At 36.6% G+C, this 26,390-nt stretch overlaps 4 protein-coding genes across 4 annotated transcripts; all 4 read right to left on the minus strand.

The window, feature by feature from the left end:
- Positions 1-3,174: 3,174 nt before the first annotated feature.
- Positions 3,175-4,711, minus strand: LOC136809260 (protein mono-ADP-ribosyltransferase TIPARP-like; the record flags this gene model as incomplete). The annotated part of the gene is given in 3 exon segments (XM_067065776.1): positions 3,175-3,436; positions 4,169-4,366; positions 4,654-4,711. Coding segments are annotated over 3 exon segments (516 nt in total), but the record flags the coding sequence as incomplete, so codon positions are not given.
- A 3,730-nt stretch (positions 4,712-8,441) lies between these two features.
- LOC136809272 (sphingosine 1-phosphate receptor 3-like) lies at positions 8,442-10,349 on the minus strand. The gene is made up of 2 exons (XM_067065791.1): positions 10,177-10,349; positions 8,442-9,198 (listed from the first exon to the last, which is right to left on the minus strand). The coding sequence occupies exons 1-2, from the start codon at positions 10,347-10,349 to the stop codon at positions 8,442-8,444; spliced, it is 930 nt and encodes a 309-aa protein (XP_066921892.1).
- Positions 10,350-13,317: 2,968 nt separating this feature from the next.
- LOC136809274 (protein mono-ADP-ribosyltransferase PARP12-like) lies at positions 13,318-23,496 on the minus strand. Its single transcript, XM_067065792.1, has 9 exons — positions 23,459-23,496; positions 22,165-22,241; positions 17,884-19,219; positions 17,486-17,702; positions 16,517-16,706; positions 15,604-15,779; positions 14,719-14,916; positions 14,077-14,338; positions 13,318-13,338 (listed from the first exon to the last, which is right to left on the minus strand). Exons 1-9 carry the CDS (start codon positions 23,484-23,486, stop codon positions 13,318-13,320), a joined length of 2,505 nt encoding a protein of 834 aa, XP_066921893.1. The 5' UTR covers positions 23,487-23,496.
- Positions 23,497-24,512: 1,016 nt separating this feature from the next.
- On the minus strand, positions 24,513-26,084 carry LOC136809275 (tumor necrosis factor alpha-induced protein 3-like). The gene is made up of 2 exons (XM_067065793.1): positions 25,685-26,084; positions 24,513-25,048 (listed from the first exon to the last, which is right to left on the minus strand). The coding sequence occupies exons 1-2, from the start codon at positions 26,082-26,084 to the stop codon at positions 24,513-24,515; spliced, it is 936 nt and encodes a 311-aa protein (XP_066921894.1).
- Between the last annotated feature and the right edge of the window lie 306 nt (positions 26,085-26,390).

Here is a 26,390-nt window from a genome sequence, read left to right on the forward strand (position 1 = left end):
CAGAATTTGGCATTTTAGAAATTTTGCTACAATCAGGGTCATAATATATTGGCACTTTTGGCTAATTTACACGTTTTTCGAAAATTGAAAGTTCGAGCGAGAATGTCAATTTTAGGCCTTCAACTTGATTTCATCAGTATTTCGATCTGGGAGGGATTATATGGTTTTCTAGGCTATATTTCAAGCCCTACTAGACCATTTTTGAACTTTTGGATCCTCAGATCCTAAGGTCCTAAGTCTTAAGTCTAGCGTTAAAACTCAGAGTAAAACTCTACCCTTCGAACCTACTTTAGAGCACTTACAAAATCGATTGTGGTTTCAAAACACCCCGGTGAATTTCCTTTTTGTGCCAAATATTTTGTCCCTGATTGTCTTTGAAAATAAAAAATGCCGATTTCTGCTCTGCTGGGGGTCTAAAATTAGGAGAAAACCCCAAAAATGTGAAAAATAGCCCTTTTCCGACCATTTTGAGGCATTTTCATTAGGTCAAAATCAATTTTTTGTGAAATATTTAACTTTTTGAAAAGGTCCAATTTACGAAAAGTCAAAAACGTGAAAATTTCAGAAAATTTTGACTTTTTTTCAAGTTTTAGCCCCTAAAACTGACAAAAGGCGGATTTTGAGCCCGAAAAATTGCTTGAAACTTGAAATTAGACCCCCCGCTGAGCATTATTTGGCATTTTTCAGTTTCTTAGACAATCAGGGTCATAATATATTGGCACTTTTGGCTAATTTACAATTTTTCGAAAATTGAAGTTCGAGCGAGAATGTCAATTTTTAGGCCTTCAACTTGATTTCATCAAGTATTTCGATCTGGGAGGGATTTATGGGTTTCTAGGCTATATTTCAAGCCCTACTAGACCATTTTTGAACTTTTGGATCCTCAGATCCTAAGGTCCTAAGTCTTAAGTCTAGCGTTAAAACTCAGAGTTAAAACTCTACCCTTCGAACCTACTTTAGAGCACTTACAAATCGATTGTGGTTTCAAAACACCCCGGTGAATTTCCTTTTTGTGCCAAATATTTTGTCCCTGATTGTCTTTGAAAATAAAAAATGCCGATTTCTGCTCTGCTGGGGTCTAAAATTAGGAGAAAACCCAAAAATGAAAAATAGCCCTTTTCCGACCATTTTGAGGCATTTTCATTAGGTCAAAATCAATTTTTTGTGAAATATTTAACTTTTTGAAAAGGTCCAATTTACGAAAAGTCAAAAACGTGAAAATTTCAGAAAATTTTGACTTTTTTTCAAGTTTTAGCCCCTAAAACTGACAAAAGGCGGATTTTGAGCCCGAAAAATTGCTTGAAACTTGAAATTAGACCCCCCGCTGAGCATTATTTGGCATTTTTCAGTTTCTTAGACAATCAGGGTCATAATATATTGGCACTTTTGGCTAATTTACAATTTTTCGAAATTGAAGTTCGAGCGAGAATGTCAATTTTTAGGCCTTCAACTTGATTTCATCAAGTATTTCGATCTGGGAGGGATTTATGGGTTTCTAGGCTATATTTCAAGCCCTACTAGACCATTTTTGAACTTTTGGATCCTCAGATCCTAAGGTCCTAAGTCTTAAGTCTAGCGTTAAAACTCAGAGTTAAAACTCTACCCTTCGAACCTACTTTAGAGCACTTACAAATCGATTGTGGTTTCAAAACACCCCGGTGAATTTCCTTTTTGTGCCAAATATTTTGTCCCTGATTGTAGGTCGTTTCAGCCATTTCTAGCTATGTCTCTCGGCTTCATATTATCTCTAAATGAAAGGCGGCCAGAAATATAAGCAGTCATTGAAGGTCATTACACGTGAATTTGTAGAGAAGTTGAGCTCGGTAATAATATGATCCCGATTTGCTAGGGCGGAAGAGGTCAAAAAGGGTGTTTCTAAGTCACTCAGGCGGGGCGATATGGGTCGGGCGGTATTAGATAGGTTTTCGGATTATCAAAATAAAAGCTTCTAAATAGCGAAAGGTTCACGCGCAAAACATTAGGGAGGTAAAACTGCGGAGATAAATGTTAGTCTAAGTTTTAACTGCCGCACGCATAAAATTGATAAAGTTAATACGCAAGACATGGCATCCGAAGGAGACTGTGTATCATAAAAGGAATAAGAAAGCCTGTTTCACAATTTTTCATATTTTTCAATTTCTCGGAACTATGTCACTTGACCTACTTGACCTACCCTAAATACGCCTCTGCAATGATATTTATATGCTGAAACCAAGAAAAAACCAGACATAAACATGACTTTTCAGTCCAAAAATCCATCAAACACCCTCTGTCCACCACTAAAACGATGTTTTGTTGACATTTGAAAAATACACCGACATTGAGTTCCGAAATCTCGAGATGTATAAAAGCAGGACCCGTAAAATTTTGAATGAATGAACCTTCACCCCTATCCTGTCTGCTAAATTTTACAGAATAGAAAATTTCAAACTGGTCTTTATTTTATTAAACTTTGAAAGGACCCCAGTATCAAAACGTACGTGGTACGTCTCTCGGCCTGTATATATGACGTACGTGGTACGTCTCTCGGCGTCTAAAGGTTAAGTGGGTTCGGTAATCAATACTATTTATTGATTACTTGTGCACTTTACGGTACAAAAGTGAGTTAATACACGCCTTTTTTATAAGAATATCAGGATGAAAGTGGACTAAATCGTAAGAATACCCTTAGAATACCCTCTAGGGTGAGTTTCTCAAATTTTGATAAGAATACAGTCATTTTGTACATGAGTTTTTTGTCAGACTTAAATTGAATCTTTGAGGCAGAATTATAATTTTAGCTTCCAATGTGCTAACAAGTCCCAAACTCTCAAATTGATCATTTCTCATGGTTGTATAAAAGTCTAAAAAAATTAGAATACGAAGAAAACTTCACCCTAAATTTTGACAATTTCTTAAGAATACTTGACCCTCATATCCAAAGTACATTATTCTCATAAAAAAGCGTGTACATACAACAACACAATACCTTCAGCCCTAAAGGCTTCTTTCAAAATTTCAATTTGGAGGTTAAAGAGTCAAATAGTAACGAATTTTAACATCGTCTCAAGAAATTCGGCGATGAAATGAGTAGTGTTTAGTGTAGTCATCTGGTACCCTTCGTGGTTGGATATTTCTTTTACAGACACCCTGTCTATGCTATGTCACAAAACTGAAAGAAGAACTTTTATTTACCTTTGTAAATCTTCCAGCTAGAACTTTAGCCACAAACATATATCGAATGTTGTTGTAGTCGGGTTCCGAGTAATTTAAACTGTATGAAGCTTGCGTGGCAAAATAACTTCCTTGGCCGAAAATCCTTCCATTTTTAAGTTTCATGCTCGAATCGAAATTCTGTTTACATATCCCATCAACCGCTGCGGCATCTGTCCCATGATACAGTTCGAGTTCATTGACATTGTTTTCACCCAGCTTCTCTGCGAGGATTTTCTGTTTGCTTGAAAGAAAACAATTAATTATGCTAATTACCAAGCTGTTTAAACGCTACAAGATAAGAATTTGCCAGCTACTCGGCTACTATTCAAATCTATTCTAAAAAAGATTGGTAGTCCATACATAATTAAAACTTTTTTGGAAAAGATGAGGATTTTAAACATTTTTTCGAAATTATTGGAAATGAAGATGAAAAATGTAGAAGAGTTTTTAAAAGTTTTGAATTCATACTTTTTTGAAACTCTGAACTTCGCTATTTTCAGCATTTAGAATTTTCTGGGACCAAAAGCTATTCAAATGAGGCTAAAGAAAATCGTCAAAATCGAGGAAAATTTGGTTATAGAGCTTTTGGTTCCTGAAATATTTTAGAAAACCTTACCCCTCGCAAGAGTCCCTCGAATGGGTACAAAAATCATTAAAAACAATTGAGTCTCTGTAAGGGCTAAAATCTCTACGGGTGACAGAACGTCAAATCATAAACAAAATTTTCGAAATTCAGTCTATCTAATAAGGGTCGATTTTCGAGCTTTAGCTTGAACATACCCGTCATTTCGCAACCCTAGTACACCCCCTCTCGAGATTCGAAGGAAGGAAGAAGAAGTTTCAGTAGAAAGAAGTTCGACCGGGGCTGTGAGACGGGTGTGTATATTTTTTTTTTCTTGAAGAGCAAAGTATCTTAATGTGCGGACTGTAAATTAATCGGAACAAATTTTACAGCAACGAGAATCTTACCTACCTTTGATATTTTTGATAAAACTTAGCGTTGCAGATTTCTTCCACATCTAAAACAGTGACAGTTCTTCCTAGTGAAGTTTTGAACTGTTGTGCGATTTGTTGTTTTTTGTTTGGTTTGACATCGAGACGACCTCCTTCTAAGGAAACTTCTTTCGGCCAATGCCAAGGTGTGATGTATTCCTCTTGTGGCGTTGATGACCTGTTAAAAAGTGACCAAGATAAAAATTGAGTAGTGTTCTCATTTCCAAAGGTTCTAAGCAAGAAAAATATGCAATTTTTACACAATAATTTTCGAGTGGGGATGAAATCAAAGTCAATTTCCCAGTGAGGCTGAAATTCCAGACTGAAATTCCAGGGTATTTTCCCATCGGGGACCAAATTTTTGCAAAAATTTTCCAGTGGGGCTTGGCGGTCCCAGTGACATGTCTGACATGTCTGTGACACAGGGGTGTGATATCTGAAGTTTATCATAAAACTAAATATTACCTGAGGCTCGGCCGATTTCCAGGTGAATCAGGAAAGTTCCTTTGTACATTAAACATAGAAGTAGTATATACTGTCACAACAAATATTCCAATGGTCTGGTAAGAACATACTGAAAACTCTTTTGTTATGCGGCGTTGTAAAGTTATGAAGAACAGATTTAGATTCGTTGCTTCTCTCAGCTAACATACATCTACCAGTAGGGCAAGTCCCGTTTACGAAATCAGGACATATATGAAAATATCCACAAAACTCTTTGAAACATTGTCCATTCTTAAGAAGACTGGGACAGATTCTTGGAAACGATGAACGTAATACTTTCGTTTTCATATTCCGATTGTAGTGATGATTTGGGAACACTTTCCTCATGACAGCTTTATTATGACCAGTGTTGATATTATGACTCCATTGACAAACATTCTGATTAGGACAGGCTGTAGCCGACCATAAAAATCTCTTACATAGATGTATCTTTTTGACACGAGTTACCATGACGACAGGATGTGTCGTCAATATAGTCTTCGCATAGCGTTACAGGAATTTTAGGACAAATTTCAAAACAATTTTCGCTTGTCTCTGAGATCCAAAAATATTCTTTGCTTTCTTCAGAAGCAGCCAACGAGCCCATTTCCCCGAAATATCTGTTTCCCTTTTCCAGGAGAGAGTATTTTTTGAAAAATGGGGAAACAGATCCGATTTTCTAGGAGAGACGTTATTTTCCTTAAAACTATCTGTTTCCCCGCTCCAGCTGATGACATCATCAGAGAAAAACAGATCAATATTTCTAGGAGATGACATAATAAATTAGTAAACAGATATCTGTCTCCAAAAAAGATGATATTGCATTGGAAACAGATTGAACTTTATGGGGGAAACAGATATCAAAAGCGAGTTTATGTATGTGTGTTTTTCAGCGACGGAGACGGTAAGGTTCTAATTTGAGTAGATCCTGACCAGCTGAAGACGACGGTAAATCAGCGCTTTTACCGTCCTTGATTTTGCGGGTTATTCCAAATCGCTTCAGTCACTCTACCGTCCTCAAAAGTGCAAATACATAAACTCGGTAATAACAAAAAGAAAGGGAAACATATGAAAATTTCCAGGAGAGGGGAACAGATATCTTATTTGGGAAAACAGATCAAAATTTTAATTCTGAAAATTGTGGAAACAGATCAAATTTTCTAGGAAAGATACTTTGAGATTAAAAATTTAGATTTTGCGGAGAAACAGATCTTCATTTCTAGGAATAAAATTTTGGAAATATTCGGCCAACAGATCAAACTTTCCAGGAAGACTATATCTGGGAAACAGACATTTAAAAAAAGGTCCTCGTTGGATGCTTTCGTTTCTTGGAGTTTCTCAAACAAATCTTCGATGTCGTAAGGAAGTTCATTTATCAACCTTCTGATGCCAATCTTTTCTGATTTACTTTGAACAATCCAACGATGAACTCTAGCTAGTTCTGTGTTCCAAACTAAGAAAAAATTTTAAAAGGTTATTCTATAGGGATGAATAACAAAAATATTTGTAAAATGTTTTGCTGTGGAAGTCTTAGCTCACTGTAATACATATTGGACGCCAACGACATCCCTCACAATATGCCATCAAACTAAATTTCTACTCTTATTACGAATACCTGTTTTTTTATAAAATATCCCATCATGGACCATCACTTCAGGATTGCTCCCAAAGGGATAGAGAATGGTGTGATATTTCGGGAAATTTGCGATCGTTATCCTAATGCTGCTTGTGGATGTGAATATGGAAAGATGGAAAGATGGGTACCCTCCCTAGGAAGTGACATTCGGAGAAGGGATAAAATTAAAAAGGTTTTTTGAATTTTAGGTGCAAATACGGAGAATAATTGAAACTTGAAAGGAATATATGAATCATAATTTTGTCCTTATATTTTATGCAGTTTTCCTTTTCCCTGTGAGAAAATTTTCTTGCGCCTATTGTGAAATATCACATCATCCAGTATCCAACCAGGATTACTCTGGGTGGGAAAATGTTGGTGGGATATTTCTGGAGAATCCTCCGAGAACTTTCATCACTAAAAATGGCAAAAAATAACCGAAATCACCCTAAAACCCTGATGACCATTTTGCAAACCATCAGGGGACTTGCTTCAATACTAAATTCTTAAACTCAGACCAGAGAATGTAACCTTGAAACAGTTAATAGATTTACATACAGTCAACTCTCGCTTTATTCGCACTTCTGTAATTCGAATCTTTCTATAATATTCGAACTTATTCTCAGCTCCCGTCAGGACAAAACCCTCCTAAAATACTCTCTATAATACCAATCTCTCTGTTATTCGAACAAATAAGATTCCCCGTTCGAGTTCGAATTAGCGAGAGTCAACTGTATGGTCATCTCTTAGACTCTTAATTATGACGGAGCCCGGAAAATCACACTTTTTATGGATTTATTTATAACATTTTCAACATTTTGTTACAATTTGTACTAGTAATCGTCAGTAAATCGTCAGAAAAGAATAAGGGGACAAAAGTGTCCCCTCGCCGAAGAGTGCAAAAAGTGGTAATAGTGCAATTAACGATTAATCGCACTCCTCTAAACCAATCAGATTCGAGTAATTTTGCACGGCTGACGATTACAAATATAATACTTACAAGAATTGTAGTTGGCCATGGTTAAAAGTCTAAAAACTTCTAAAATTCTCAGTCAAGATAAGAAAATAATTATGAAATTATTTTCATGAAGTAATCGTGCTCTTATTATACCCGACAAATATTTTTGAAAGAAATTATAGAATAATTGAATGTTAAATATATCTTATACACGTAAATAATTTATTAGAAATATATTCGAATTTAAAGGTTGAATATTCTGAATGACAAATCCATATATATCAATTTAGGAGAAAGATTATTTCAATTATTCAATAAATTCCGCTGGGCTTCAAAAGACAAGGTGTAAACAAGATTTTGATATCCCGGAGGGATACTAGGGTTGGCGGTTGGGAACTCCAAAAACCGACCCTTAGAGAGACATGATTTTTGCTGAAAAGGTGACCCTTAGAGAGATTTTTTTGAAAGATTTTCTTCGATTTTCGCTACCCTTTAGAGAGACTTTTTCAAAAAAATTTCCTAAAAAATAGTGAATTTTCCGACCCTTAGAGAGACTGATTTAAATTTTTCAAGAGACTTTGAAGGGTGAAAAACCGACCCTTACCGTCTGCACATACCCAGCACCCATTTTTGTCTAAGTAACCCCCCCCGGTTTAATATACAGTAGCGTAGCATATCATGATATGATATTCTGATGGCGGATTGGTGGCCGCCCACGTTAAAGCTCTAAAAGAGTGGGTCAATCTCTCATTGGAGAGGAATGATAGTCCCCTTTGATGTTCCGGGGATGCGGTATCCAAGTTGTTGCAAAATCCACGAGGTCTATTCTACTATCCAAACCTTCAAATTGTTGAAAATATTCCTAACCTTCAGAGCTTTAGCGTGTTGGAAGAAAATTGAAATTGAAAGAAAAAAAAATTATGATACATACTTTTTTCTTTATAACCTTCAAAACAGCTGAATCAAATTCAATGTTAAACAGCTCACAAATTAGCCTTTCGTCTTTAGCATCCGAACACTGAGAGAAAATTGGAAAGAGAAAGTGAACTGGCTCCTTTTGTAAAGCCCCGAAAAATGTGCAAACCGCTGAGGGGGCTCTTTCTACATAGGGTGTTCGTGAAAAGTAAACATGACATTTCTTAAGTAAGACGAAATGAAACATTAATTTCATTAAAGTTTCAAAGCATCTTTGACCTATCAAGTTCTAGTACTCCTTGTCATATCTAAATTATCCATTTTAACTGACTGCGATGGTTGAGCTTTCCTGATTTTCAACAAACGTTTACATGCTTTTCTGAACTCTGCATCACTCCAAACATAAATCAGGGGGTTGACACAACTGTTTGACAAACCAAAATAAGCAGCAACTAGAAAGAAATTCATGATAAAATCAGTCGATAGAAATCCAAGTGAAGTATGCTTGATTTGCACCAATATGATAAAAATGAGAATCGGTGTGAGTCCAATCAGATAAGAGATTATAATAAGGGAGACTTTCCGTGCAAGTTTAACATCACGTTGCTGGCGGTGTCGGTTGTTTATGTTGTTGTCAGTAGCAACCCGTCTCCGACTCTGTTTGACAGCTTTCCAAATAAAGAAATAGCAACAAAATAAACACGCTATAACCACCAGAATAAAACCAAAATTAGTCCATGCGTAAAAATGAACGTTCTCTATAGAAACCCAAGCAAGGGGCAAGATACAGATCCAATATGCTAATAAAATGCTCATAAGTCTCCGATTGGTTAAAATGGTATGGTAATGAGAGTATCTAGTGATGATCAAATATCGATCATATGCAATAAAAGCGATCGAACATGACGAAACACCTGCCATCCATATACTAATCAAAGAATAAAAATCTTCGACGAAACAAGTCTTTTTGGTCATTTGAGATCCATTTTGTATCAACCAACTTGCCAAAGGAAATGCTATATAGCCAACAAAGCAATCACTAGAAAACGTAAAATGTAAATGATTATTTATAAAGACAAATTTTTGATGGGGATTGTATTTTAATTTTGTGATGGATAAGCAAGGTTCCATTACTGCGAACCTCTATAGTTCGAACCTCAGTTCAACCTCCATTCTCCGTACGTAACTCCAACAACTTTATTTGACTTTTCTGGTAAAAAACGTAGAAAAAAAGTCGAACTTTTGATACATTGAGCAAATTTCACCTTCAGTGGATTAATTTTGGCGTGCATTTAATTTGGCGATAGATCAATTTCATAAAATTTGGCGGGGATTTTAATTTGTCAAATTGCAAATCTTGAGAGACTAAAATGGGTAAAAATTACTATAAAATATACTGAAAAGTTGTTTTTCGTTATTTTTCACATAATATTATTTTTTTTTAATTTAGCGAATGGTTGGTTTTTGAAATTTTTGCCGGGGATTTAATTTGGTGAGTTTTGTTAAAAGATTTGCCAAAATCTAATCCCCACCAAAATTAATCTACTTAAGGCAGGTCCTTAACCTCATCCCTGTATATTCCAGGCTTTATTTGCGTTACGGATGAACGCCAGAGAATATCTAGCGCTATCAGTAAGAATCAAAAAGCTGGTAAATACACAGTGAAGGAGGTTGCGTAGTTCCCATGCGTTTTTGAGTTATCTTAACTCCATTGTATCCAACCACATAATAAGACATTTTTATTGAGAATTTAGTGTTTTTTGGCACTTCAAATCCTCGAATCGTTCTCACATTTTTAAGACGTGACGGGAGGTGTTTCAGGCATGAGCCTGACTTTGCTACTTTGACCCCAAAGTAACTTGAAATACATCTATTCTGGGTTCAGTATTATTCAATTTTTCCTTATATTCAATTTTTTTAAGCAGTGGACATAACAATTCGACAGTTTCCACATCCATTTTGGACCAGGAAACTCGGGAATTCTTTGAAAATTCTTATAATAGGAATAAAATATTACCTCAAAGCAAGTGACGCCAATATTCGATACGATTTTGATCGAAGAGACGGTTGCCAAAGAACGATCAGACAAAAAGTATTCTCCAAAGCTGTCAAGATAGCTGTGATACCATAAAACGAAGAAACGACATGTCTTGTAGTTGACGATGTGACATTAAATAAGTTTCGACACATTGTGCTGCCTAAAGGAAAACAATTTTGCCGAGAAGAAATTTTGGCGATAATTTAATTCATGCCAAATTTAGTTTCTCCTAGTTCTAAAAAAATCTTAACATCCTTACACGTTTTTTTTAAGAATAACTTCTATAAGAAGATCAGGGTGAGATTTCAGAGTTAGAACAATAGGCCTAGCGTTTAGAACAATATAAAAATAAGAATAATGTTCGCCCTCAGCCAAAGTACACTATCCTTATGAAAGAAAAAAAAAACGTGTATTTAGCTAAAAAATATTTGCAAAAAATAAATTCTCACCTAATTTAAAATATTTCTTGATTCGCCCAAAACTATTTCGGTCAAATTTTGCGAAAAAAGGCGAATCGGTCCATTCGCTAAAATTACTTCTCCTAATTTTCAAAAAATAAAAATAATCAGCGAAAATCTTTTATTCGTAATTTCCCATTTGCCCTTTTTTAAAGTTAGCGCCCCCATCGGGTAGCCTATTTCTTGATAAACGCTTTCGCCATTTACCTATACAATGAAAACCTTTAAAATAAGCTTCACAGTTTATTGCAAGGATTTCTTATTTTCAATTATTTTCAAAGCTAGTTCTATAATAGCTAGCAATTAATACATGTTTCCAAAATATTTCCATTTTATGAAATAGTTCTATTGTTGTGGGGTATAAAATATATTTCCCTCCAATTTTTCAGAAAAGAAAAATTCCTAACGGATTTATGATAAAACAAAAATATAGTTGCATTCTATCTAAATGAGTTTTAAATATTTTAAAGACAAAAATTCAGTAAAAAGTATATCATTTTGCAGCACCCACTCGAAAACTTATCTTTTCTATCCAAAATTTAACTGAACAAAGGAAATGTTGATCAACAACACAACAGCTAGAAATTCAATCCAGTAAACAAAAGGCTATTGTCATAATGTGTAATTTATGGTCTATTTTAGATTTCTGGTCTGTAAATCCTTCTATGGCCCAAAGCCAAAACCTTTTTACAGTCCACCTAAGCGAAAACTCAAGATTGGAGAACTACCATTTACTACCGGACAACCTAATTGCACTATCTTGTCTATTAAAAAGCTTTAAATTGACCCCGGGTATTCTCCCTGTCAGCAAGATATTGGTCAAAAAGGAAACATTTTGAAATAAAACCCCAAGCAATATTTTTTATTTTTTCTATTGTCTTAAGTATAAAAGTGTTTCAAAAATTCGAAGCAAAAATCTAAAACTATCCAAAATACATACTAGCTTAGGAAAGAAATTTTGGCGGAAAGAAAATTTGGCGGAAAGAAAATTTGATGGATTTGGCCAGAATCCGCCAAATTAAGTTCCCACCAAAATTTCTTTTTTCCGCCATCCGCTAAATTAAATTCCCGCCAAATTAAACTTTTTGAAAAATATGATCTCTTTTAAGGTGTTTTTGCATTTTTTTTGCTGTTTTTACGCCATTTTGACGATAAATTTTTCAGCAAACGCCAAATTAAATTCCATCTAAAAAACTTTTTCGGCCATCCGCCAAATTAAATTCCCGCCAAAATTTCTTCCTTTAAGGTATGTAAGTAAAATCATGGAAGCAATTCTTACGAAAGCAAAAATGGGGGCGGACGAACATTTCGAGGGGCCCTCAAAGAAGAACTTCCAGGGGATCTCGAGAATTCTTTTAATTTCCAAGGGCTTGAAGGACAAAGAATTGTCTCTACCACCTGATTTCCTCTTTCCAAGTAAAAAAGGTAATGGTAATAGAAATGGTACTCTCAGCCTCAGTCAGGTGCCTAATAAACGGGGGCGAGGGGGTTGGAAGGGAAGAAACTGTGAGGGAGAGGGCTAATAGCCTGGGGTTATGAATTGTATCTCTAAATGCCCCTCCGAAATAATGTAACCATAGACTAAAAACTGGCTATTCAGTTATTCAGAGAAAAAGAAGCATGTACTCCTCTTTTGACAACAAATAAACATAAGGTCAGGGAGGTTGGAAAAAATTAAAAAAGGGAGGGGCGTTTTTTATGCACCTGAGAATTATGCTTGTTTATATTCTAGTGGTTCGAAAAACTTCAGGGGGTTAAAAGTTATCTCGAAATTTTCAGATCTAAAAGATTGATTTCAGTTAGTCCACACTTTACGGGATAAAGTATGATTTTTCCAAGGGCAAAATCAATCTTATTTCTAAGGTTTTTTTTCCTATTTTACCATTTTTCCACGGGATATATGCATGATTTCAAGAACTTCTTCAGCCTTACTTAGATAATAAATCTAGTAAATATGTACCCTGACCCATTACTACTGTTTCTAAAAAGATATCTTACAAAAATATAAAGTATAACACAATCAAACTACTACAGTTATGTAAAATATTTTATCAATCGGTCTGGAGTATTTGGTTAACACGCCCTTCTCACAGACCCACTGGAAACCCTTCCCATTGGAAAAATTGGCCAAAATATCGCTCCCGGTGGAAAATTATACCTCACTTTTTGTCCCCATTTAAAATAATCAAATAAACCAATCCTCACTGCAAAATACTATGTTATTTTTACCATCCCCACTGAATTTTCTGACTTGAAAACAAAATCCCTGGTCATGAAAAATAAGGGAATATCGATTCCCATCAAGTTTCAGTCCGTTATTTTTACCCCCACTGTCTGAAAAAAATCTGCCAGGTCTGTGAAAAGGGGGTGTTTGGTTAGGATGTGCATCCATTTTTTGATGCCTCAACCTCAGCGTTCAGGTCTCCTCCGACTGAGACAAATATTAAAATTCAACAAAAGGAGCAGTTGAAGAAAAATCATACAGATCAAGAAATAGTACAGCCGTCTTTCTTATTGGCTTTAGGTTGAGTTTGCGCCTTGGAGTAAGTTGGTGACGTTTGATGTGACGACGTCGTGTAACTCGGCACGTTTGTTGACGTCGAATAACTCGAATCCTCAGTAAGATTTAAAGCAGCAGCAACACTTCTTTTGGGTCTTTCATTTAGCGGATATCAGAACTTCCCTACAAATGAAAAACATTGGAAAAAATGACTTCAAAACTTTAAACTTGAGCTGGGAATATCCTACGAATGGAATACCGTCATTAACCGCTTATAACTAGCCTCTACCTTTACCCCACCTCCCTTTCCCCTCTTCTGTCCCACTGCGAAATGATCACAGTGTTCCCATTGATTTATAAAGCCCGAAGGGCTAGATGTCGTGCTTTGAGCTCTTTCAAGCAAAAAAAAGTGAATATCGCAAAGAATTTTGCTGCTATAGTTTTCGCAAACACGCGAAGTTTTTTATTGGTCAAGCGCTGAAATTCTGTTATAATGTCACCTGACTTAGGTAGGATTCCCTTCCTAACCTCGGCGCAGTTTTCAGCCGAAGCACGACATCTAGCCTTTCGGGCTTTAAAATCTATAGGTGTTCCTTTTTCCACGTCATCAGCCAAATTTTATTTTCTATTTTAATTTTTATTTGTTTTTCTCAAGTATATGATTCTGGGAAATAATACCGGTAACTTAATCGTTTTTAAGATCATGGCCGAAAATGCCAGCTCCGAAGAATTTACAGAATTAGATTTGGCAAGTTTATTTGTGAAAGTCTAGCCGTACAGGGCTCAACTGGCTGCTCATAAGATGCATTCAAGAAACGTTACGACAAATATCTGTGGCCGATACCTGACTGGAGCTGGACACGAAATAAATATCATTGAAACAAACAGTCAGTAAAGAAAAAAATATATATTTTTCTGTACCTTAGTATATCTTCCTGCCAGAACCTTTGCAACAAACATATATCTGATTTTATTGGAATCCGGTCGCGTGAAGTTTAGACTGTAAGAAGCTTGTGTGGCGAAATAACTTCCTTGGCCGAACATTGTTGCATTTTTACCGTTCAATCTCCAATCGAAATTCTGTTTACATATCCCATCAACCACTGCGGCATCAGTCCCATGATACAGTTCGAGTTCATTGACATTGTTTTTACCCAGCTTCTTTGCGAGTATTTTCTTTTTGCTGAGAAAAAATATATATAAAGATATAGTCGTTTATATGGACAAATTTCTCAACAGGCTGAAACTTCGTAAAGAAGATCCTATAAGGATACCATGCTGAGCCCCAGAAAGAAGCCCATCGATGCGAGGATCGGAAAAGACTCTAAATGAGGTCCAAGAGACTACTTAATCCTAATACGAGATCGGCTAACCGATTAATTCTGGTGATTTATGAAGCATTGAACATGCTCCCTCTTCCGACACCAGAAAGCTTCTTTTTTCGTTTTCTGTCGGGAAAGTTATTCTTCAAAAACCTTTCAGGTGTTGGGAATTTTGTCCAAATTTTCGTGAAATTTTGACTAATTCTCCTGAACTTCAGCTGTACACACAAAAAGTATATACCTTTGGTACTTTTGATAAAACTCTGCATTACAGACTTCTTCCACATCCAAAACAGTGACAGTTCTTCCTAGTGAAGTTTTGAACTGTTGTGCGATTTGTTGTTTTTTGGTTGGTTCGACATCGAGACGACCTCCTTCTAAGGAAACTTCTTTCGGCCAATGACAAGGTGTAATGTCTTCCTCTTGTGGCGTTGATGACCTGTTGAATCCATATGAAAACATCATACGAACGAATATTATTTTGTAAACCTAAGAAATTGCTTTATCTTATGTCCAAAGATCTCGAAAAACCTTTTCATCAGAGTAGCAGAGGATATAAGTCGTACCAGAGTAGATCCCGTCTAAACGCGAGTATACAGTGAGTTCGAAGATAATCGAAACAATTTTTATGTGAAGTAAAATCCTCAAAAATAATTACCTTACTGATCTTATGAGATAAGCCTCTGAGTAGTTGAACAAACACAAAGTTGATAAAAGGTGTCGGGTTTTCAACCTTTTAAGCTCTCTCTAAGTGTTACAGTTTTGTAACAAGAATTGAAAATATAGGTATCAGGGTTAGAATCTTCGGGAAAAAATCAACAAAAATCTCACTAAGGGTAGGACAATTTCTAGAGAATCGTCCCTGTAAGGGTCACTTTTTAACCAACTTCTCTGAGGGGGACTTTTCCTTTAAAAGTGTTATCTAATCTTATCTCTTTTAGGGTAAGAGCTCGGAGGTTTGGTCCACACGTAGGCGACATTCTCCAACCCTAGTACACCCTTATAACTTACTTTGCATTTCTAGGATCTTAAAAACCCTTCTCATCAGGGTGGCATCAGTAAAGTGGACTGTAGAAAATTTAATACTCCTAGTATAGTAGTGGCCTGTTGAATTAAATATACATACGCTGAAACAAACACAGGTCTCCTTATCACATTTCTTTTGGTGAAATAAACAGGACCCAAATTATGCTGTTGCATTGTGGTGAAGTCTAATTTGTAGTTGTATTCTCCAATCATAAAAGTTTTGTGGGTTAAGTGATTCTGGTAAACGAAGTCGTATTCCAGATTGTCAGAGGTAACCTGGAAAGTAACAAAATAGTCAGGTTAACGGAATGTAAGAAAATCACAGATTGAACATTTTTTTCATTGTCTCTCACTGATCCCTGCCAAGGGTTACAAAAGCCTTTAACAAAAATATACAGTTTTACCGCTTTTCTTCAGTTAATTCTTTTTACACACGTGCTCTGAAAAGAAAAACTTCTAGGGAGAAGGAGCTATAACTTTTGAAGAAGAGAGGAAGTTAATGGACATCATACAATGTTTTTCTAAATTCAAAAAAGTTATTTAAAGCTGTAAAAACTTAGCTCGGGAACAAACAATAACCTTCCCTCCCACAACAGCTCGCAGTCAGCCACTGCAATGCCTAGTTCCTTTTTTTTTTCGTTTCAGATCATCAAATGCATGGAGCCCCCTCTCGCTTTTGCTTTAACCGACACATAAATTTCTTCCAGACACATGAGGCTCTTGACGTACGAAAAATCTTAACATCTTGAGAGTTTAAATTTCAAATTTTTATAAGTATTTCAGGGTTTATAGCGGAGTTCTGGAAACCTAGTCATAGCTCCTCCTTCTATCCTATCAGAATATCAGATAACTCCAAGTTTTGGCCTAACCCGTGAATGAATCGGACGATCTTCATTTATCACATATTTCACTCCTTATTATCTTTTCAACAAGCGCAAAACTACCATTTTGTTTCTCATACGACACTAGTGGTACTCGATATTTATCAAAAAGTAAATCATAAAAAGTCCTACCTTTCCAGTGTATTCTGTCCACTTTCCAGAATTTTCTTTCCAATACCACTTCCAAGTAGTGTAAGAGCCTTTCGGCATACACAATGAAGTTCTGGTAGATAAACGGCGAACTGCAACGTTTTGGTTCATGTAGAATGCAGTGATTTTACTGCTCTCGTCAAATTTGATGTAAGATGCTTTGTCAGCAAAACTGAAAAACGGATCGAAGTTAAGTTTTAGACCAGCAAATTAAGTTTTTACTTTGAAAAGATACTTTAAAGACGCCAATTTTGGCGGGGATTACATTTGGCGGATTTGACTGTTTTGATAAAAATCCGCCGAATTAAATACCCGCAAAAATTTTTAAAATTTACCTTCCGCCAAATCGAATATCCGCCAAATTCAACAAAATCTTTTATAAAATTCTATCCAAAATCCGCATTTTTAAGTAAAAACTATTAAAATACCAAGTAACTTTTGATTTACTAAAATATCCCCACCTGCCAAAAATTGTATTTTTGTCAACCGCCAATTTAAGTACACGCTAAAATTAATACACTTAAGAGCATTGTGTAGCTAAAATTTCCTTATGGGTCAAAGAACCACCGATTATTCGAACCAGTCGATCTGAAAACGATTTGGACCCATTTAGGGACATTTATGATGATGTTCAAACCTACAAACCTTGATTTGTTGTTTTACGGGCCCGTCCGACCCTGAAAATTCCAAAAATTGAAATAAAAATAAAATTGATTTTGGTAGTACATTTTCATTTTCATTGCTTTACAGACTGTCAGATTTTATAGGTGAAATTCTACTTTTATTTTTTCACCGACCGACCGACCCCCTTTTTTAGGTAGCCGTAAAACAACTAATTAAATTGGCCTCGCCATACTGCTTTACTCAAAAGATCATAAAAAGTAGACAACTACTAAACTTTGAAACACTAAATGAAAGACCATGCATTTGGCAAGCGAATTCCGTACTTACTCATATCTGGACTGCATTGGATCACAAAAAACTTTCTCAATTTCGACATTTAAATTGTTCGGGAACGACTTCCAAGAAGTTTCGCTCGGTTTTTTATATTGCCATAAGTATGGAGTGCGGTTTTTAGGATGAAGTAAAGAGCAAGTTTCGTCTTTGTCGCAAACGTCATCCACATATTTCACACAAATCGCTTCGTCTTTCAAGAAGTTGAATGTGGCTGAAAAAGAAAGATTTTTAGTCTTTAAGTTGGTGTACTTACTTAACATTCTTTCTCTCTGGAGACTCCGAACGATAAAAAATCCTCGATGATAAAGCACAGGCCCCTACAAATGGGGCTATAAAGTGTTATCTTTTTGAATATTTGAATGATTTGGAGATAATACAAAACTAAAACTTACGTCGTTGTAGAAATTCTTGTTTTTTCTTTTCTTCCGATTTCGGTTTGAAATAAACCAAATATTTCTTTAACAACGAAGTGTCCGAAATATGAAACAATTTCATGATTTCGTCAGCGTGATTATCGGACAAAGCTTCTTCGTGACGAAATGAGCAGAGTGCCGAATGTTTACGACATTCTCCATTTACAAAGTCGCCACAGATATGAATATTTTCACATTGTTGTAGATCAGTGCATCGATTGTTTAAGTACTCTTCACAGACAGACGGTAAAGTATTCTTCAGTAAACATTTCATCTGACGAGTATGTAAAGGTTCCAAGGAAAATTTTCCGATGATTCCTTTGTTGTGAGCTGATGAAAAATCATGAGGTTTTCCACAGGATATTGCTGAGTGACTGATATCAAAAAGCGATTCTTTACAGATATGGAACAAGCCGCAATCACCAAGACAGCCAGCATTTGACCAGTAATTTACGCAAAGTTTGATGTCCTTGACGCAGAGGAAGACTTCTTTCTTGGTACGAGTCAGCCGGAATGTATCAGGATGGTTTTTCAACCAATTTAAACAAAGCAGCAACTTTGATTGGAAGAAATGAGCACAGATTGTATTCTTCTTTATTTTAACATGCGCGTTAGGACATTGTATGATATATTTGAAGACGTCTAGTTCTGACGGTGGCTCCCACTCTTGTGTCAATTTTGTGGTTGTGTCAAATCCAGTGAAACCTGTCGTCGATGATAGTTTACGGTCTTCATGGGTCGGGATCGACTGTGGCTGCTTAAGATCCTTTTCTATAACTGTGGATGGCTTGATGTTTGATCGACTTTGTGCTAGACTTTCTATACCAACTGCTTCAGAAGTCTCCAAAGGGAGTACTGGGAGAGGTTTGGTTGCAGATATCTCTTGCGCTAAGGGTTGCACAGTTGGAGGTTTGGGAGCTTGACGTTTTACAGGTTTCTCTGTTGTTTTCGATTCCATAATCGATGTATCCTTGTTATCGAAGTTAAATTTGCTCTGATTAATGACAAATGGAGTTGCTGGCAATGGTTTGAGTAATGATTGCTGTGGTGGCATCGGTTTCATTGAAGACGGTGGCAAAATATAATCAGGGCCCAGGACACCCTGGACTCTGGATTCTCCAGAGGAAGGTGGTGGGATGGGTATTCCATTAGCAGGTGTACAAACGCCGAAGGGCGTTGGTCCAAAAGGACCAGGAGACGTTGGAGCCATAGGCAGTATGGGATTTATGTTGGAAAGAGATGTGCCGAATGCTTGATTTGTCGGTGAAAATGCACCAGGAAGTGGTTGAGTTGATGGCGGTATTGAACAATCCTTCTGTAGATAAATTAGTTTGCAAAAACATATTTAAAATACAGTTCAATCTCTTTAACTCGAACCTCTATAAACCCGAATGTTTCCTTAAGTCGAACACGTTTTCCCGTCACTTCAGTTGACCTTTTAAACCTTACTCTGAAATTTCCTTAACTCGAACAAATTTGTGTTTTCCTCGTGCGGGTTCGAGTAATACGAACGAATGTACGAATGTATCGATGCTGGAATCACCTCGCCTCTGTTAGATAGTGATCATAATGCTACTTTTGTTACCCTCCGCTTAATGAAACGTCTTAAAAAGAAAAACGATAACCGTCAGCGACTGCTTGCTCTCGACCACTCCCATCTACTTGATCCAGATGTCAAACGTAAATTCTTTGATAAAATTAAAAACTACTTTGACACTAATGCAGCCTGCAAATACTCTGAACTATCAAAATCCATGTCTAAAGCAGCAACCGATGTTCTCCCAAGACGTGCTAAAGCTCAACCAGACTGGTTCAAATTTGACGAAAAGAACTTGAATGCTCTCATAGATGCCAGAAATGAGGCTATGAGACGTGTTTTCAATAAAAGAACTCGTTTTTCAGAAGAGAGATTACGGTTACTACGAACTAAAGTAAAGGTGGCTGTAAGGAGTGCCAAAAATAAGTGGCTCCATTACATCTCTCACGCAACTAATGTAACTGTCGGTACTAAGACTGCTTGGGACAATGTGAAACTGCTAAAAAAAGGACTGTCAAAAGTAAACCGGTGACTCAAAAGCAATTGAAAAAACCAGACGGTACTTTATGCAAAACCCCGGATGAAAACGCTACCGTTTTCAAAGATCATTTCCAAAAACTTTATGAAAATCAAGTCAATTTTGATGAAACTGTCTTAGATCTCCTGTCCCAAAGACCGGTCTTCGAAAACTGTGATGAAATTCCCTCGGATGAAGAAATAAGGACTGCCATTTCAAAGTTGAAAAATAAAGCTCCAGGAGAGTCTGGAGTGATGACCCAATCGTGGAAAATAATTATCGACAGCCAAGAAATTTTCCAGATATTGAAATCAATCATAACTGATTTCTGGGTAACCGAAACAGTACCTAAAGAATGGAACATTGGCAGGCTTAATGTGTTACCGAAAAAAGGAGATCTTTCCTTGCCAAAAAATTACAGAGGAATCATGCTCCTTGAAAATGCATATAAAATTATTGCAATTATTCTACATCGTAGACTTCTACCGATTGAGGAAAGTTTAGATCATGAGAGTCAATCAGGTTTCCGCCCTGGTAGAGGCTGTATGGATGCTGTGTTTACCGTTAAAACTGCCATAAAGAAAAGACGAGAACATGGACTGGAGACCTGGATTTTATTCCTAGATCTAGTTAAAGCTTTCGACCGTGTTCCGAGAATCGCTTTGTGGAAGGTACTTGAGAAATATGGAGTACCTTTGAAATTGATAAATCTCTTAATAGTTTTACACGCTGACTTCACTGTGAAATTCGTTATAGGCGATGTAGTCCGTACCATTAACAGCATCGTCGGTGTGAAACAAGGTGATATTTTGGGACCGCTATTGTTTACCTTTTACATTACCGCAATGATTGAAACCTGGAAGTTATCCTGTGGTATACCGTTTTGCATATTTCGGAGTAAGAGTGATTTTGTAATGACCGGTCGTAGAACAACCACGAAAGGAGAAGATTTCGAGCTTCCAGACTCGGAATATGCAGACGATACGGCTTTGTTATTTGAGAGTCGAGATCATATCCAACAGGGAGCTACTTCAATAATCGTCCACTTTGATCGTTTCGGAATGGAAATTCATACCGGTGCAATAAATCCCAAGTCAGACTCCAAAACGGAGATATTGTTCTGTGCAAAACCGATATTCATGTATGACAACCCTGAAACCCTTGATAATGTCGACTTATCTGATGTAATTATTGATGAAAAGCGTTATTTGCCCATTGTTGACGAGTTTTGTTACCTTGGTAGTATAGTTACCAACGATTGTACCGATGAAAAGGATGTGGATACCCGTATTGCCAAAGCAAGTGGTGCTTTTGGAATGTTGAGAAAATGTTTGTTTGCATCATCTGATATTACCAATAAGGCCAAAGGATCAATATTTCGTTCGTTAATCTTACCAATTCTTCTTTATGGTAGTGAATGTTGGTGCATGACGGAATCTTTATTGAGAAAGATTCGTAGCTTTTACCATGGTTGTATACGTAGTATGTGCCGAGTAAATCGAAAGCACACATTTCTACATAGAATCTCAACTGATGAGCTTCTTGAACGTGTTGGGCTCGAATCTATCGAAACGTATATTTATAGACAGCAATTGAGGTGGATTGGTCACGTGAGTAGGATGGACTGGGATCGTCTTCCTCGGAAAATGCTTTCCTCATGGGTAGTATCGAAACGACCCAGGGGATGTCCTAAGATGACGTATGGTCGTTCAATTCGAAAATGTATGTCTAAATGTGGTATAAATGTTGATAATTGGTTTGTTATGGCTGGAAATCGTTTGGAATGGAATGCAATGATTAGAAATTTGTCTATATAATTTTTTTTTTTTTTTTTTCTTCTAGTTAGATTACCCTTTTTTTTTCTACTTTAGTATGTTTCATTTTTCATCTTAGTTATATACTTTTTGTGGTCACTTTAGCTTTAGGAGGTGCTGTGATCCTCACCTTTTGGTGAGGCCTATCCCCTTGCATGGGAAGGCATCTGTCTGTCTGTCTGTCTGGTTCGAGTAATAAAGACCCCACTGTAGTGGAAAACTCTTCTGGAAGGTAAGAAAATAATAATTTCAGAGCTTATGTTGAGGCAGTTGAATGATATTGGTAATATATATGGAAATTACAGCGAGAAGATCGGCAAATAATATAATTTGAAGAATAATGAATATTACAACTTTTCCCATTAGTTTATTGAGAAAACAAAGATATATACCGTTTCGTTAACATCGATTGTGTTGGTTTCCAGATTAACTCGTTCTTTAATGACCTTTGTCGTTTTCTCAAAAACTCCTAAAAGAGAAAAGCCGAGATATATGTTTTTTTGGATTCTGTTGCAGGGGGTACCGACACGTTGATAGCTGGTAGAGTGGAGTGTGTTTTAAGCTAAATTGAATATTTGAGTTTGAATTATAAAAGGGTAGTATCAAAGCTCTGGTCGTGGAAAAAAGTTAGTACAGTATACTAAAAAGGTGGTGGTAAAAAATCAAGATAGTACGATGAGTTGGTAATCCTGTATGTTTTTCTTTTATACGTAGCGGAATCAAGTCACAAAGATGTCTTTAGTTGTTGAGTTGAGTTGAATCAAGAAAGAATTAATTCCTCTTTGCGTCCTGGAGAAAACCTGTCAAACATTTTGGGGGTTCTAAAGCTGTTGCTTTTCATGTCTGATTGATTACAAACTTTCCTCATTAATATCTCGGGTAAATTAATGCGTGTCCAAATTTTCGTTAATTTTTCGGAGGCAATTCCACCCCTCTTAGCATAATAAATTATACCTTTTACAGAAGCGATTACGATGTAGAACATGAAAATCGGTGTTACTTAAATTTAGGTTTGCCAATTTTTCGAAAAATTGCAAAAACAAAAAAATGCTGACGTCGGCAAAACTTGTTTTTTAAATAATTCCAGTTGGGCTAATGGTATGAACATGAAATTTGGACCAAAGTTGCACATCATTAAAAGGATCATTTAGAAAAACTGCTGATGTCAGCACTTTATTGCAAATTTCGTATTTTGCTGATTTCTGCTGACGTCAGCAAAATTTGAAAAAAAGGATTATGCAAAAGTGTTTTTATTAATGATATGCAACTTTGGTCCAAATTTCATTTTTATACCACAAAACTAAAGTTATTTAAAAACAAATTTTGCTGACATCAGCATTTTTGGTTTTTGAGGTTTTTCGCAAAATTGGAAAAACTTAAATTTAAGTAACACCGATTTTCATGTTCTACATCGTAATGCGCTTCTTTAAGGTATAATTATTATGCTAGGAGGGGTGGAATTGTCTCCGAGAAATTGACGAAAATTTGGACACGCATTACCCGAGATAATATACTCAATGACGAGTATGTTAAATGACGCGCCTTACGCGCCCACGCACCTTACGCGCCTGAATTTCGATTGTTCAAATTTTACAATTTCATATTACATCCCCAAGGCTAAAAATGCAAGGATAATAAATGGAAGACGCGTGGGCGCGTAAGGCGCGTCATTAACAGACTCCTCACGGATAGTTGTTCTTTTACGGGAAAACATCAGACTAGAACGTAATAACGGCACATCTCTTTCAAACGGAGAACGTCCGGTAAACTGAAAAGATCAACATTGGCCGCTGGTGGCTGCTGTGGGGAAGTGCTTGTTCGTTAAAGTTAGCTGGTCCACGCCCAACGTTAAGATTCTTTCCGTTTCCTTGTTTTTCTTGTTGTGCTTCTTTGATGAGATTACCTTGCGTCGTCACGCATACTGTACACGTGCCAAGAGCGTTATCATCGGCGAAATTTTTATTACAATACCAACACATTTTATGTTTCTCTTCGGCTTCTTCTTGTTGCTTTTTGATGGTCTCAAAACATTCTTCACATAAACCGAAAGCATTTTCACGAAAATACTGTTTTCCGCACTGGTTACAGCTCCCTGCTTTGGGTGGACCGTTCGGTGGGACGTTCGGTGTGAGATTAGGTGAAACGTTCGGTGGGATATTTTGTTTCTGGTAATCTTCCAACGATTCATAAGCATTATCATTTGGTTTATTGGCAAACACGTCATCATCTCCTGCCTTCGTATTACGAATTTTATCTTCGAAACATTTTCGACACATATCATACGAGGCATTGGAGGGCCTTTGGTTACATTGGAAGCATAGCCCAATACGGTAATAATCGTCCATACCTGGTTGATTTTGTACATGTTTCTTTAAGTTTGCTATTGCTGCTTGAAATTGTACATAACAAAGCTCGCACATTCCTTTCGAATTTGCCGATGCTGGGTTATTACATTTGCCCGCTTTTTGACGAACGCATTGTTGTATGTATGGTTTTTGTTGGTGTTGTAGAGGTGGGTGTTGTAGGTGTGGTTGTTGTTGGTGTTGTAGGGTGGTTGTTGTTGGTGTTGTAGGGGGGTTGTTGTTGGTGTTGTAGGGTTGGTCGTTGTTCATCTTCGTTTGTGTAATTCTTGGCCGCATCAAGCATAGACCATATCAGTTCGATTGATTGCGCATTAGGCGCTTTGAATTTCAATATGGCTGCTGCTGAAATGTCTTGTGAGGAATCTCAGTAGGGATCTTCACCATATCAAGGAAAGTTTGAAAAATATGAAAAATGTTCTCATTTTCTCTCGGTAATAAGAATCGTACGGAATGTTTGTAAAATCTTTTCGAACTAATGGAGCACAGTATTGAGAATGTGGATAAGACTTGTGAGTGTAAATGTCCAAATCTTGATTCTCTGTGCTGAATAGCGGTATAAATCGATTTCCTTCGTATCCGACAAGAACTGGAGATTTTTCGAACGAACACTGTTTTCTCAATATGGGTAGGTATACACCTTCATATCGTATCGCATTGGCCAATTCCTTTTCGTTACTCGATTCACATCTTGTGTACACTATAATAGGTCTACCGATGACGTTGGATAAAATGAAAATGTGGATAGCTTCCAGTTGAAAATATTTGCCAGTAAAAGGGTCACGATTGCGATGTTGTGCATTTCCAAGATAATAATCCCATGAACGTCCATTTTCCTCTTTACCCGAGGTAGGATACCTCTGAAGAGCTGTGATTGTTTGGTACCGATCAGCCGTCCAACGATTGTAGATTTCACCTAAAAAGATATTCAAAGAGATAAATTTTACCTTCTTATTGATGAGCTATAAGACCGTGTTAGAAACGAGAAAAAGGACACCATTGCTGATAACTCTTATACCTCTCTATAAGAATTTGTTCCTGTTTGAGTGCAATGTTCAATGATTCCCTATCTAATAGTTCTTAATGATACAGTGGAGTCTAAATAATTCGAGCCTTTTATAACTGGAACATCTCCTTAACTCGAACAAGTTTTCTAGTACCTCCAGTTAACGATGCCTTATAAACCTTACTCCATATCTCGGAAATTTCCTTAATTTGAACGAATTGAGCGAAAAATATCAACATCTTCGAAAATTATGCAAAGCAAGTTTATTGATGGAAACCATCCTTCACTTTCCTCGAGATACAAAGTTATCACAGTTATAAAAACAAGAGTCAAAAACAACTTGAATTCTATAATTTGAACTGGTTGTGGATTCTCCATCAAGGAGAAACCCCTGGAATACTTTCTATAATTCGAACCTCTCTGTAGTTCGAACTTATGATCACACGTTCGAGATCAATTTAGCGAGAGTCAACTGAAGTTTAAATACAAAGAAATTAGGCTGAAGAGATAAATCAGTTTCTTAATTTGTTTGTAGTAGTACAATACCTTGGCCTTGTTTTTCCATGAACATCATTTGATAGATCAATTGTCTCAAGTGTTGCGCTTTGTCTTGTATCCCGAAAATGTACACTGATACAGAGTGAGCCAGTGAGTTGCCATCATCTTCTACATGCATTGGCAGAAGTGCTCTGATGTTTTGATTCCAATTAATTGCTCCTTTCCTCTCCATTGGTATCAGTATGGAAAATTCACAGATGCGCTTGACAATTTGGTTGTTATACTGCACTGGAAGTACCATGGTCGATTTGGTGAAATCCCGTTCTAAAAACGGTTTACGATTCTTCAAAGCATTGAACGCTTGTACGATAAAGTTCAGGATATGTGAGAGGGCTTTTTCGTCGCATTCAGAAAATGTGCGTTTTCGCTTACCGTGATTTCCAGCCATCTTACGTTTTGTGTGTTGGTGCTATTTTAAAAATCTTCTTTTTGGTTTTTCTTCGAAACTTTTTAATTTGTCAAGCGTTTGCCAACATCTAATAAAAAGTAGAAAGAATTTAGATGAGAATGAGCAAGCATGTCTCATGAATGATAAAAGTCATGATTCAGCATTCCCTTATAATAGCACGTGATAAATATTCCCCTCGTGGTTGAAAACATCTTTCCCGAATGAACTACAGAGGAAAAGAATGTTGGGAGGGGGATAGTAAAGGTATTCAAATGCATGCAACTTGCATTTTTGGCACAAGAATGA

Source organism: Clytia hemisphaerica, unplaced genomic scaffold (assembly GCF_902728285.1).
Source record: "Clytia hemisphaerica strain Z4C2 unplaced genomic scaffold, Clytia hemisphaerica genome assembly, whole genome shotgun sequence".
Classification (NCBI taxonomy): Eukaryota; Metazoa; Cnidaria; class Hydrozoa; order Leptothecata; family Clytiidae; genus Clytia; species Clytia hemisphaerica.